This window comes from Saccopteryx bilineata, chromosome 2 (genome assembly GCF_036850765.1).
Source record: "Saccopteryx bilineata isolate mSacBil1 chromosome 2, mSacBil1_pri_phased_curated, whole genome shotgun sequence".
NCBI lineage: Eukaryota > Metazoa > Chordata > Mammalia > Chiroptera > Emballonuridae > Saccopteryx > Saccopteryx bilineata.
Genome location: NC_089491.1, coordinates 332,735,381 through 332,749,272, shown reverse-complemented (window position 1 = coordinate 332,749,272; position 13,892 = coordinate 332,735,381). Strand labels below are relative to the sequence as shown.

Here is a 13,892-nt window from a genome sequence, read left to right as displayed (position 1 = left end):
TGCCCAAACAGGCAGTCGTCCTCTGGCTCCTGTGCCTGGAACCCTGACTTTCCGCCACAAGAAGCCAGCTGTGGGCCTTGCACGGGCTGAGTCTACACAGATGCATTTTAATGACTCTGATCCTCACACTCAGTGAAAAAAAATTTTTTTAATGCAAGAGAAGAGATGGACAATGCGGTAGAAATTCAACTCTACAAGCTAAAGCCGTTAAAACTAGAAGAACTGGGCCCTGGCCGGTTGGCTCAGCGGTGGAGCGTCGGCCTGGCATGCGGGGGACCCGGGTTCGATTCCCGGCCAGGGCACATAGGAGAGGCGCCCATTTGCTTCTCTACCCCCTCCCCTCCTTCCCCTCTGTCTCTCTCTTCCCCTCCCGCAGCCAGGGCTCCATTGGAGCAAGGGATGGCCCGGGCACTGGGGATGGCTCCTTGGCCTCTGCCCCAGGCGCTAGAGTGGCTCTGGTTGCGGCACAGCGACGCCCCGGAGGGGCAGAGCATCGCCCCCTGGTGGGCAGGGCGTCGCCCCTGGTGGGCGTGCCGGGTGGATCCCGGTCGGGCGCATGCGGGAGTCTGTTTGACTGTCTCTCCCCGTTTCCAGCTTCAGAGGAATACAAAAAAAAAAAACAAAAAAAAAAACCCCAAAAACTAGAAGAACTGTACAGGTATGTATCTCACAAACATGATATATAATCTCTTCTATATAGCATAGTTCTTGAGACTGTTCAGGAGACAAAATGTGAGGAGCTTACATACAGGGTTTATTTTTGTGTTATTTATTATTGTATTCAAAAGTGGATACAACTGTAAATCTACTTTTGCCTCACCCTATACGTCTCCCTCAGCTCCCCCAACATCCAAGGAGGTGTACTGGGGTAGGGACAGGTACTATGCACAAATACCAGTTCAGGCCCTGGCTGGATAGGTCAGCTGGTTACAGCACTGTCCCAACACACGAAGGTTGTAGGTTTGATCCCCAGTCAGGGCGCATACAAGAGTCAACCAATGAATGCATAAATAAGTGGAACAACAAATCGATGTCTCTCTCTCTTTCTCTCTCAAGTCAATTAAAAAAAACACAAAACCAGTTCATAGGCAATTATTTTGGCAGAATATTGTGTATATACTGTCAGCCTAACAAAATTTTTATTTATCATCATGACCTGTAACTAAGATGAAGGTCATGAAAGGAAGGGGCAGAGGAAAACAGTTAAAAATTATAAAAAGGTTAAAAAAAACTTCTATGAAACCATTACACACATGTATTCCATGGCCTTCACTCTTAGTGCTTTCTCTAGGCCTACCTGTCCCCCACATGCCCACCTGTCCCTCAGACAGCAATAGCGCCAGCACGTGCCAGGAAGCCGAACACCCACACATCTCATTGACATGGCACAAGGACCCCAACACACATGCACTTAACATGCCATGGTGACAGAAGCAAGGGAAGAGAAAGCGCCTCTGTTGTGGAGGGCATCAATAAAAGGGAAAAGTAAACCTCCAGTCTAACGGGATGTGAGGAAGGTGGACACAGTCATTCTGACGTCTATTTATTTTATTTTATTTATTTTTAAAAATTTTTATTTATTCATTTTTAAAGAGGAGAGAGAGACAGAGAGGGAGAGAGAGGAGAGAGAGACAGAGAGAGAGAAGGGGGGAGGAGCTGGAAGCATCAACTCCCATATGTGCCTTGACCAGGCAAGCCCAGGGTTTCGAACCAGCGACCTCAGCATTTCCAAGTCGACACTTTATCCACTGCGCCACCACAGGTCAGGCCTCTGACGTCTATTTAAATGGCTTTTTCACTTTCACTTTCCCACCTGCTCAAGCTTTTTTATTTTATCTATGTGGTAATGTAGGGCTATTTAATTGGCATTTCTTTTTAAATAACATAAGTGCAAACCAATTCTTCAACATCCAGACGGAAAAAAGAATAAAGATATACATGAAACTGAGCTACTGAGGGGAGCGGGGAGGGCAAATAAACCCCCCCAAACAAAGGAAGAATGTGAAGACAAGTTTCCTAAGCTCCATTGCTACCAAAAAACAAAACAATAAGAAAACACTGAAACACACAAAGGCAGGAGGCAGCATAAGATTCACAGAGAGCAATGTGGGCCACGGGGAGACCATGCTGGCAGGGGCACAGGGCAGTCCTGAGCCAAGCGTGCATCTGCCTCAAAAACCTGTTGTGGACTCCACCCTGCGCCCTATGGGGAATCTCAGCAAGAAAACGGGTTCCACGGGCCAAAAAAGAGCACCTCCCCTAGGTTTCTCATTCAGCTTCTGGAACCCGAGAGTGTGAGCCTGATGTGAGCTTTGGCTGGGCTTATCTGGCCCTAGTGTAGAGGACTCACAACTGTGCTTTCCAAAATAGGTATTTATCATTTTTTCCCCTGCAGTGGAACAGCCAAAAAAATCACTCTGTGATTACCCCAACATCTTCACCGAAAGAATGATATTAAGCAATAGGTTTGTGGGCTGCTCGGGACTCTGCCAAGAAGAATGTATATCAATCTACCTCATCCACTAAAAGAGGCACAACTTCTTGACAGAAGTCTAATTAATGCAGTAAACTGTTTAATCTGTAATCTGCAGGAAAAAGAGAAAGAGAAGCTCCACAGAATGCCACTGCTTAACAGGAATAGGGTACCACACAGCCAGGCTTGGGAAAAAACAACATAACAGGAAGATCATATACCCTTCAGTCATCACTGCTGGGGACTAGGCTGAGCTCTAGCAGCTTTTGTTTATAGTTGCATTTGCTTCTTGGTGCTCAAGGCAAGCTTTGTGGGCTTTGTCCAAGCTAAGGTTTACTAGGCCTTCCTCCATCACTGGCCCTGGGCTACGTAGTCCTCCCTACACATGACCTGAATCTCCTCTTTAACCAACAGTGGTTATGGGAGTTGAAATGGGCAGTGTGTCCCAACAACAGAGGATGAACTGATGAACCAACAAGCCTGGGCAGCTGATCAAATCCATACCTCGACTGCTCCCTATTCTCCCTTAGTTGGTTTTATTTTTCTTTATAGCAGTTGCCACTACTTATTTTTGCTATTGTCTCCCCCTTCCTGCATGCATATAGACTTTATCAGTTTTGTTCATTGTGATATTCTCAGTGCCTAGACCAGTTCTAGGCACAGTAGGCACTGAAATATCTGTTAAATAAGTGAATAAACTCTCTCAACTAACAAAGGTATCTATTCAGCCAAGAGGTCCTAATTGTGCGAGGGTAGAGTCCTAATCACTGAATACTCATTTGGACACAACCTTTCGGGAATTCAAAAGTATATTGTCTTCCGTTCTACCGCATCTACATCTGACAGCTCAAAGGATGCTCACATACTTTTCCGACTTAAAGGTAACCGCAGAAAAAAGAAGTCTACTTAAACTTGTCCTAAAACCTATACTTGACCTTTTCCCACTAAGACGTCTGGTCACAGTGAGAATTAAACAGGGATTTTAAAGAGAGGTAATTTTATTTTAATACAACTATAAAGAAATACCTTCTAAGTCATAATAATTAAAATATGGAAAAGCAACAGAGAAACATTGCAGGTGAGGAGATGGGAGGTCAAATTTAAGCCCCAGTTTGAATCCTGCTTTTCCAGAATATAAAACAGCATCTCTATAGCTGCACAGGCAGCAGCCCTGAAAAAATTCACATTCAGTGCCTGCAAATAAACGAGCCACAGAAAATACACAGGCTGAAGTCCTTCGGTGCAGTGGCAGCCAAACTCTCGGCACCTGAGCCCAACAGCTCTATTCAGGGACACAACTCACCCCAGATATGTCTGCGACACGGTGGATAGGCACTTCCTTCTTGCTATGCAATCCTTTGCCATTCTTAATAGCTCTGTAAAAGAAAAACACCCCAATTAAAATACAAATCACATAGGGAAGGGGTAGGAGGGTGGGGAAGCGGGTGAGAAAAGAGGTCGTTCAAATGGGGGTCTATCACTCCACAAGTTACCCTGCACAGGGCTGTGCAGCCAGTCTCTGCAAGAGGATTTGGTGGAGGGAAACATAAGCTGGCTCTTCTAAACCCAGTTATCAGAACTTGGCTGCTAGTTTCAGCTAACAGTGTGCCTGGTAATCAGAGAGCTCCTGGAACTTGTTTCCAAATTAGAGGCATTGTTCCAGACACAAAAGAAGAACCAGTTGGAAGAGTACACTACTAAGAAACAGAAGTAATAATGTTCCTTTCTGTGTTTAATCACAGGAAACATTTAAAATGCAAAATATGTAGCTACTGTTCCAATTCTAATGGAAATAAGTTCTTCCCAGGTAAAAAGATAAGTTGCCCCAACTAAGCAATATTGGATGGAAAGGCTATTTAAAACTTAGAGGAAGAATTAGCAAAGGCTACATAACTGACATGAAACCTCCTTTTCAATTCGTCTCAGGCTGTAGTAACAGTGGATTTAGCAGGAGGCTCTGGACTCTGTCACACATCCAACCACTGTTGGCTTGCCCAGCCTCCCCACCTTTAATCCACCAATCCCTTTGGACGGTAACAGGGACGGAAGCCTGCGCATCACTGCGTATGATCACTCGTGTAACAGTGAAGGACTGGTGAGTAACACAGATGGGTAAATCACTAAGTCAGCGCACTGTTAGATGAGCCCATCCTGTGTCTGCCAGTCCGCAGAGGCTGCAGAGAACACTTCTGAGTTTAGAGAATAAAGAATAGAGATTTGGGAGTGTGCCCACTCTGTGGACTTGCCTTTATAGCACTTCTGAACTCCAGGGAAAGTGAAAACTGCCCAGACCAGGGTCAACGTCAGCCCCTCATGCTGATGACCACCCTTCTACATTCTTCCCACCCAAGTTCTCACTAAATAACCCGTAGTAGAAGACACTGCTCTGTGGGGGTGACTTTCGGTCCTAACTTTCTAAATCAGACTCACATAGGCCAAGTGAGGTGAACGCGGCTCAGTGCACAAGTGGATCAGTCATATTTCTTTCATACCTGGGCCTGTACCACCCTCCCTTCACCCCTTCTTCTATCACTCAACTGATTTAAAATGTCTTCTGTTCAGAAACAACAAACAAATGCTTTCCTTACTATCTAGTTTTCATTCCAAGACAAGGGTAAATTATGAATGTAGAGATAACAAGAAAATAAAAAGAAAACAAACAGAAAACACTATGGTGTGAACTGCTAACTGACAAAAAGCACTTCCAAGTTCCTGGAATCACATGGCTCCCTCCTGAACTTGAATCAGGGCCTCGTCAGCTTTAGAAATGGCAAATAGCCCTGGCTGGTTGGCTCAGCGGTAGAGCGTCGGCCTAGCGTGCGGAGGACCCGGGTTCGATTCCCGGCCAGGGCACACAGGAGAAGTGCACATTTGCTTCTCCACCCCTCCGCCGCGCCTTCCTCTCTGTCTCTCTCTTCCCCTCCCGCAGCCAAGGCTCCATTGGAGCAAAGATGGCCCGGGCGCTGGGGATGGCCCAGGCGCTAGAGTGGCTCTGGTCGCAACATGGCGACGCCCAGGATGGGCAGAGCATCGCCCCCTGGTGGGCAGAGCGTCGCCCCTGGTGGGCGTGCCGGGTGGATCCCGGTCGGGCGCATGCGGGAGTCTGTCTGACTGTCTCTCCCTGTTTCCAGCTTCAGAAAAATGAAAAAAAAAAAAAAAAAAAAAAAAAAAGAAATGGCAAATAAATCAGATTCTTCCTTTTACAACTTAGTCCAGTGACTTATCATTCAGGGAGGCTGTGAATGATCATGGGCCAGGGCTGGCTCTCAAGGTCTGTCCCAGTCCCTTGGGATTTATAAGCTCATGGGAGAAGATGAGAGGGTGGTAGACATCAGAATCCCCTGGCTGGAAGCTGACACGGATCAAACTCTCCCACCTTCCGAAGTGCCACGGGTCACAACCTCTGTCGCCAGCAGGCTCTCCCTCTCCCATTCTGCCAGCGCAGACGGGAGGAGCAGCTGTGGGAGAATGAGGGGAGGCAGACAAGGCACAGCACCCCGACTGTAACTCACCCTCCTCCACGGCCGGGCCTGCTGAGCTCCTGCAGGTCCCTCTGGGGTGCAAACTGCCTACAGCCTTATCTCCTAACAACAAAAACAATTGAAATAAAGGCCCCTGCCCTATAAACAGACGGGCTCCCTGGAGAGCATGCCCCCCCCCCCCAGCCTTCCTGGGCACCAGAGAGTGCCTCCTGGGATTTGAGGGAGGAACAGGGCTTGAGCAGTAAGTTAGGACACAGGTTCTTCAGGCAGAGGAAGTGAGGTGAGAAATTAAAATTCTGTGACCCTAAGTAGCTCTGTGCCGTAAGCAGAGATCCAGGACTTAACCAAGATTAACTATGCTACCCAAGAAGGAAAATAATACCCCAATCCAAAGAACACAATAACAGCATGTATAAGACATTTAAAAACAAATAAACCAGAATTCTTTAAAATTAAATCTTTAAAAAATAACTTTATGCTCTACTTTGTTCCTAAAATGGATATTATCAGATACATTTACATTCAGGCATTAATTATGGAAAAAACTTCAAAGACTTAATCTTTTCATACTTATGATTGCTAAATTAGATCAATTTCAGGTACATTCAAGAGGCAGCAAGAAAGTAGTATTATAACATCATATATAAACTGAGAAACAATCTTCATTGTTATTAACAAAATAGAGGCAAAATTGAAAGTTAGCAATTCATAAACACTAAGTACATATAACGCCCACCTAGGAAGCACGCCATAACCTTTAGACAACATCAGGGTGGTTCATTCTTTTGCGAACAGGCACGAAATTTCTGGCACATCGCGATGTACCAGTCCATGGCCTGGCAGTTGAAAACCATTGCTCTGGAGTGTAAGTGGTACACTAGACCCAGGCTGCAAAATGTGAGGGCTGAGAAATTTGCTACATGGTATATAACCCTGCTTGGGTCTCCTTCCTGTGCTGGCGTTACTCTGGTTCTTGGTCCCACACTGCTGTAGAAATGAGCCAGGTGAGCCAGCCCAGAAAACCTCCCCCAGCCTGACACAAGGCTAATGTAATGCCACAGCAAGAGCTTTTCCTTAAGACAGGAAGGGGTAAGTACCCGGGGTAGAAATTCACGTGTGTATCTCAGAGGAAAGGAGCCGACACCAAGAGGGGCAGGCCTGCCACAGTTCTCTGCCAAAGGGAATGTAATATACATCTTTGTTCCAGGACTGAAAGGCAGGACATGACTGCCTCCTAACAGTTGTAGTGATGGTAAGTAAAATCAAGATCCAGTTTCTGCTGCCTTGTCATTACTTCTCAGTGCCCCGCCCCCGGCATCTTATACAACCCAGCTTCTCTGGGATGAGTTTGGGAGCGCTCTCTTTGAAACATGGGAGGGTAGACAGCTCGTAGGTCTGCTTCCACTGATAACCTGCTCCACAGAGCAAGCCCAATACCCCCTCCACATTCCCTGTCCCTGCAGGCTGCAACCACAGCTCAACATCCCTTTTCATTAGGCAAGGAATGAAACTCCTGACTTCTAAACTTCTCCTGCTGTGTCTGCTTAATAGCTGCTTTCCCACAAAGGCAGGCTGGTGCTGGGCCGGCCAGGAGAAAGGAAGCTGTGGGGCAGGCTGCAGCAGCTCCTCCCAGAACCTTCCCTCTCCAAGCAGCAGTGCAAAGATGGCAAGTCCCGGCAGTGTCAGTAACGCACAGAGCCCACCCAAGCCAGGGAAAGTGAGCATGCATCCACATTTACACAGAGGGGGAAAGGTAGGAAGAGAAATAAAAACTCAGTTTTCTAGGTTGCTTCTAGAAGCTTTTAGAAGCTACAGTGTGGGAACAGAATCCCATTCTAATCACTAGAAACACTCTTCTTTCTTTAAATGGCAAAGTTTAAAATTCTCACTCATGCCTGCCTCCCCACTAGATGATAAAACCATCAGCTGTTAAAACCAGATTACCCCCACTACCCAGCACAACAGGATTAGACTCTCAGAAGCTTTACACAATGAAATAGGGTTTGCTCTTAGGTTTTGGGGTCCCTTACTCAGACAAAAAAACCCTGCAGACCAACGCTCTCCAGGGTACCATTTACGCATAACAGTTCATATTGTGCCAACAGGCTAGGGCCTTAAACTCAACTCATTGATGGTAGGTTGTTATTCTGAACAAATATTTTGTGTGATTACAAAGAAAGTCAAAGGACCTACAGTTAGATGCAATCTAACACCAACCATAAAATATCTAACACATCAGGAATTCATTTTATTTTCAATTATTTTTTTATTTATTGGTTTTAGCAAGGGAAGAAGGAGGGGGAGAGAGAGAGAGAGAGAGAGAGAGAGGGAGGGACGGAGGGGGGGAGGGAGAGACAGGAACACTGAACTGTTCCTGTGTGTGCCCTAACTGGGGGTCGAACCAGCAACCTCTGCGCTTCAGGACGATGCTGTAACCAACAAAGCTCTTGCACCACAGAATTCTTAACCTGGGGACATAGGTAAGCTTCACACTTAGAATGCTGGGAGTATCTATGACCTATACTAAAATGTTAAAATAATACATGTGATTTTTTTCCCCAACAGTTTCACAAACAGAAATACTTTCACATATAAAAGATAGTTAAAGAACATGTATATCATGTATATTTTAAGGTATTAAAGAATTTTGGGGCCCTGGCCGGTTGGCTCAGCGGTAGAGCGTCGGCCTAGCGTGCAGAGGACCCGGGTTCGATTCCCGGCCAGGGCACACAGGAGAAACGCCCATTTGCTTCTCCACCCCTCCGCCGCACTTTCCTCTCTGTCTCTCTCTTCCCCTCCCGCAGCCAAGGCTCCATTGGAGCAAAGATGGCCCGGGCGCTGGGGATGGCTCTGTGGCCTCTGCCTCAGGCGCTAGAGTGGCTCTAGTCGCAACATGGCGACGCCCAGGATGGGCAGAGCATTGCCCCCTGGTGGGCAGAGCCTCGCCCCATGGTGGGCGTGCCGGGTGGATCCCGGTCGGGCGCATGCGGGAGTCTGTCTGACTGTCTCTCCCTGTTTCCAGCTTCAGAAAAATGAAAAAAAAAAAAAAAAAAAAGAATTTTGGGGGTAAAAAGACAGTTAAAGAAAAAAAGTGATGGGAAGCAGAAAGGGCTCACAACAGAAGTGAGCAGGGAATACAAGGCAGGGAAGCTGTGGGGCTGGGAGCATCAGGAGCCCCTGACCCATAATCTCCCTTAAACAATGCTTTCTTGGTAATGAAGACCCAAAACGTCCCTCAAGTCTGCTTCTTCCCCGCTGCCATCCAACACTTTCTTCCTTTCTAACTGTACTCACTGGGCTCTTCTGTAACCCTCCTGGGCCAGGCCCTCACCAGTGTATTCCAGAGAATATCAGGAATATTTTAACCCGATTCACTCGATCCCGTTTGATTCTGCACACTGCTCTGAGGCGACATTGTGCTCCACTGCCACGGGGCTTCTCATCAAAATCTATTTCATCATTGTGCTGCCGACTGCCACCCAAAACAAAGACCACCAGGCTATGACATCAGGTGGGAATTGTAATGCTTGGCTTTCCTGGGTCTCTTCCCAGCTTATATCATTAAGTGGTTGCTACATCACTCCACTTAGGCCCATTTTCTCCAAGTCTCTACACAAAAGTTATTCATTAAGCGTGCCCTTCCAAGTCTAAAGTATAGAATAAAAAGAGCTATAACTTACTTGTAGCAACAACCTCATTACAATCATAACAGTTATCACATCAGAAATTCTTAACCTGGCGCCCTAGATAAGCCTCAGTTTGTATGCTGGGAGTATTTACAAATGACTTTGGAATGGTAGTGGAATTACATAAACATACATGTGGAGGCGGGGCAGGCTCTGTTCAGCATGTAATTATAAATTGCAAGGTATTACTTTCAAAGTGCATCCTGTGTTAATCTTGCTCTCTATAGCATAGCTAGAATTCAGGCCCATTGAGGGTTAGGAATTTGTCCTCAATATTTGTTATTGTATTTAACACAGAGCTATGTTCACATAGTTATATAAATGCAGGGCCATCTAGTTCAATTACTGTGTGCCCAGTAAAGCTGAACAAATGCCTGGTGACTGACTAATGCAGAACGTGGAAAATATTTCAAACTGGAGAAACAGATAACACTGAGTGACTGCAGGGCAGGGGTGAGGCCTGCTGGCCAAGGGATGCACACTTTCAGGGTGCGAGCTCCAGTTCTAGGCATGCTGGTTTCACTACTCGGGATGGTACAGGGCACAAGAACTTAAAGCCTGGCCTCTGAACAGAAGCAGAAGTGCATCAAGAACAGAAGAATGGCATTCCTCCAGCAAGTCTCCTAGAGGCAGAGAAAATGGGCAGCGGCTGGGAACAAAGCTCTGAGCACCATAAACAGCAAACGGTAAACCAGAACAGCATGGCAGGACTGTATGAAACTCCTGCTAGACCATACCGGAAAGGCTAAAAAGCAGAACAAAGAGTGAGTGACTCGCTCACCTCCTAAAGCACCTCTCACTGTTTCAGGTCACACTGATGAGCACAGAGCTGCAGCGTGAACCAAATACAGGTATCAGTGAAACACAGCAACAATAAGCAATCCGGGGGGCGGGGGGGTCTCCCTACTGGCTCCTGGGCAGCTAGAGGAAGCGACAGGGTCCTGACATTCAGAAAATAAGATGCAGGGCAGGCACAGGTGCCGAATGGTAGGTGGGGGTGCTACAATTATGCAGCTGCACCTTCAATGAAATCAGAATTACTGATAAGAAAGACAGAAAAGACGGAGCGTATGCAGACTGGAAATGAGGAAATTGAGTCCTACAGTCAAGGGGAGAGGGGCAGACTAATGAGTCAGTAGGCATTATGAGGCAGTGAAGCAAATAACAAAGGACTCTAGGTCATCATTTCATCTAAAATTAATATAAGAAGAAATGAAGACACATGCTATTGTGCCTAGTATGACAACTGACTTGCAGCGCTTAGTAAGAGGAGGAAAAGCTAGGAGCTTTGCGCCAGAGAACCCCCAGAGACATCCCAGGGATGGTCTGATGGGAAACACCAGCAAACAGAGACACAGGCCCAATCAGCACCTGGGACTATAAATTCTGAGTAGAAAAGGTCAACATCAGCCTAAAGTCTCCAAGAGAGGACAGGCCTCAGAAAGGGGTGATCAGATGCAATGACAGCTTAGGAGTACCTCCATGACATTGGTTTTATTATTTTTAGTGTCTAGATTGCAGAGGCAATAAGTGGCCATCAAAAAAATTTTTGGTATAACCATGATCCATAATTCTATTCCAAGATAAGCATCATTAACATAATTTCTAAGTGATTATACACACATGCTCACCTACTTACATGTAAGAAAAATGTGGGAAAAGTTTGGCAGTCTCCCCCCTCCAAAACAATAACTAAATGAATACTTCCCTTTGTTCATTTTCTACATCATTTTTAACAGATGCACATATAGCCATCATATGGACATAGGCTCTTAATTAAATCAATTTGCTATTGCTAGTTATTTATGTGAATATAATCTTGCAGTACCATAAATAATGCCATGAGAAGTTAAGAGGGAGGCAGAGGGAGAGAGGTAGGGAGAGGGGAGAGGGGAGAGGGGAGAGGGGAAAGGAGAGAGGGGAGAGGGGAGAAGGGAGAGGGAAGAGGAGAGAGGGGAGAGGGGAGAGGAGGAGAGGGGAGAGGGGAGAGGGGAGAGGGGAGAGGGGAGAGGGGAGAGGAGGAGGAACAGGGAGCATCAACTTGTAGTAGTTGCTTCTCATATGTACCTTAACCAGGCAAGCCCAAGGTTTTGAACTGGTGTCCGCAGCATTCCAGGTTGACCCTTTATCCACTGTGACACCATAGGCCAGGTGAGGAATAACTCTTAAATAAACTATTGGGTGCCTCACTAATTATTCCTTAGGACAGATTCACAGAAGTGTAACTGCTGTGTGACAGGAGAGCAAATCGCTATCCTGTTTCCATGTCCTGGTAGAACAGCCGTGCCTCATGCACTCTATCTGCGGAGAACCCTTGATTCAGGTGCTCCTTCCCCACGCACCCCAGAAGCCCACTCGTCCACAATTATATTTGCAATTTTTTACTTGCTTCTCCAAATCCCTACTATACTATGTATTTCTGTTTTTATCCTCAGTGCACCTGAAAATATATTTGTTACTGTGATGCAAACAAATCAGAGAAAATTTTAATATGTCTTCTGACTTAAGTGAAAAGCAACAGACTTACTGTTTGGAAAATGGCTTTTCCAACATGAGCTACATTTACTGGACCTGCTGGAAAAGATTCATTACCATTCCCTAGCGATTTGGATCTCTGAATCTGATGAAGAGCAAAGGAATGGGAAGTAATCCATCTCAACTTCCGAGCCCAGAGCTGGAGGGGAAGTCAGGAGCAGCTTACAATAAAACAGAAAGGTATGAGGGAGTTTGCAAGAAATTTAGATGCAAAAAATCCTGCAAATAAAGAAAGCATGAAGTGGATTTCCCCTTCACCAGCAGCTATAAAATTCTGTTGGTGCATTGATGTATTAACGATTAATTATTCGAACTACAGTCCTGAGAGGTTTCTAAGGCTTAGAGCAAAGTAGGCTATGGACATCTGTGATGGAGACTCAGCCCTCTGACCCACTCAGCCACCCCACATTGCAGATGAGCCCAATCAAGCAAGCACAGCAATCCTCAAGATGATTTCACATTAAATTAGCCAAGAGCTGCTGAAGGCTACTCAGAAGGAACTGAATTTAAAAGCCGTGAATGCAGAGCATGAGGAAGGCAATAGAGACAAGAGTCAAAGAGAATAAAGAGCTGTTTGACTGACTTGGTGGGAACAAAGATGGCTGTGACCACAGGGAGAGCATCACTAGGACAGTGACATTCAAAGAAATCCAAAGCTTGTCCCTTCCAAGCCTTGCCCTCTATTACTTACAACCATGATTATAACTAACTGCAGTAAGATTATGAATTGCCCTAAAAGGACATACATCTTGATCTGTGTTGTAGCCGGCAGGGTTGCTGAGGGCGCTGGTTCTCAGATCTGACTATGCATCAGGATCACCTGAAGGATGTGTTAAACAAAGAGATTGCAGGGACTCAGCTCCAGAGTTTCTGATTCAGTAGGTCTAGAGTGGGGGGAGGTTTGGAGGAACTTTAGAATTCACATTTCTAACAAGTGTCCAAGTGCCAATAACACTGTTGGACTGAGGACCATAATCTGAGAATGACTGCTTTAGAAAGTCAAGTTGTAAGACATTTAAGAGTCAAGGGTCAAATGTTACCCGACTGCTTTAGAAAGTCAAGTTATAAGACATTCAAGAGTCAAGGGTCAAATGTTACCCCTCTATTGTTACAAATTACTTTGGATTAAAATTATATTCCCACTAGGATAATACCCAACTGTATTTTATTTATTTTTACTTTTTAGATTAATTTTTTTTAAGAGACAGGAAAGGGGAGAGATGAGAAGCATCAACTCTTAGTTACGGCAGTTTAGTTGTTCATTGATTGCTTTCTCATTTGTGCCTTGACTGAGGGACTCCAGCCGAGCCAGTGACCCCTTGCTCAAGCCAGTGACCTTGAGCCTCAAGCCAGTGACCTCTGGGCTCAAGGTGACGACCTAGGGGTTTCAAACCTGGGTCCTCATTGTCCCAGGTCAATGCTCTATCCACTGTGCCACCACCTGGTCAGGGTGAATTTTAAAATACATATTCAAACCTCAAATAACTAGGAGTTGTGTGAAAGAAGCAAAAGCCATTTAGCCTAGAGAACAGTGTGATGGAAGAGAATGGACAAGGTGCTCTGGACAGATAAAGGGTCGTAGCTGAACTGGGAACGGACAGGGCAGAGGGAGACTGACAAACCAAATTATCTAGGATGGTGACTCTAGAACGACTTCCTCTGAAGGGATATAAGTGAAGATTAATGAATATAAAAAAAATTAGGGCCAAGTTCATT

The 13,892-nt window shown here is 45.8% G+C and overlaps 1 protein-coding gene across 1 annotated transcript in view; it reads right to left on the bottom strand.

Moving 5' to 3' along the window:
* The window catches only part of SND1 (staphylococcal nuclease and tudor domain containing 1), a 445,599-nt gene that overhangs the window by 173,521 nt on the left and 258,186 nt on the right, over positions 1 to 13,892 (bottom strand). Inside the window, exon 14 of the mRNA XM_066262225.1 lies at positions 3,777 to 3,849. Coding sequence (XP_066118322.1) covers positions 3,777 to 3,849 — 73 coding nt within the window. The remainder of the gene's footprint in view (positions 1 to 3,776; positions 3,850 to 13,892) is intronic.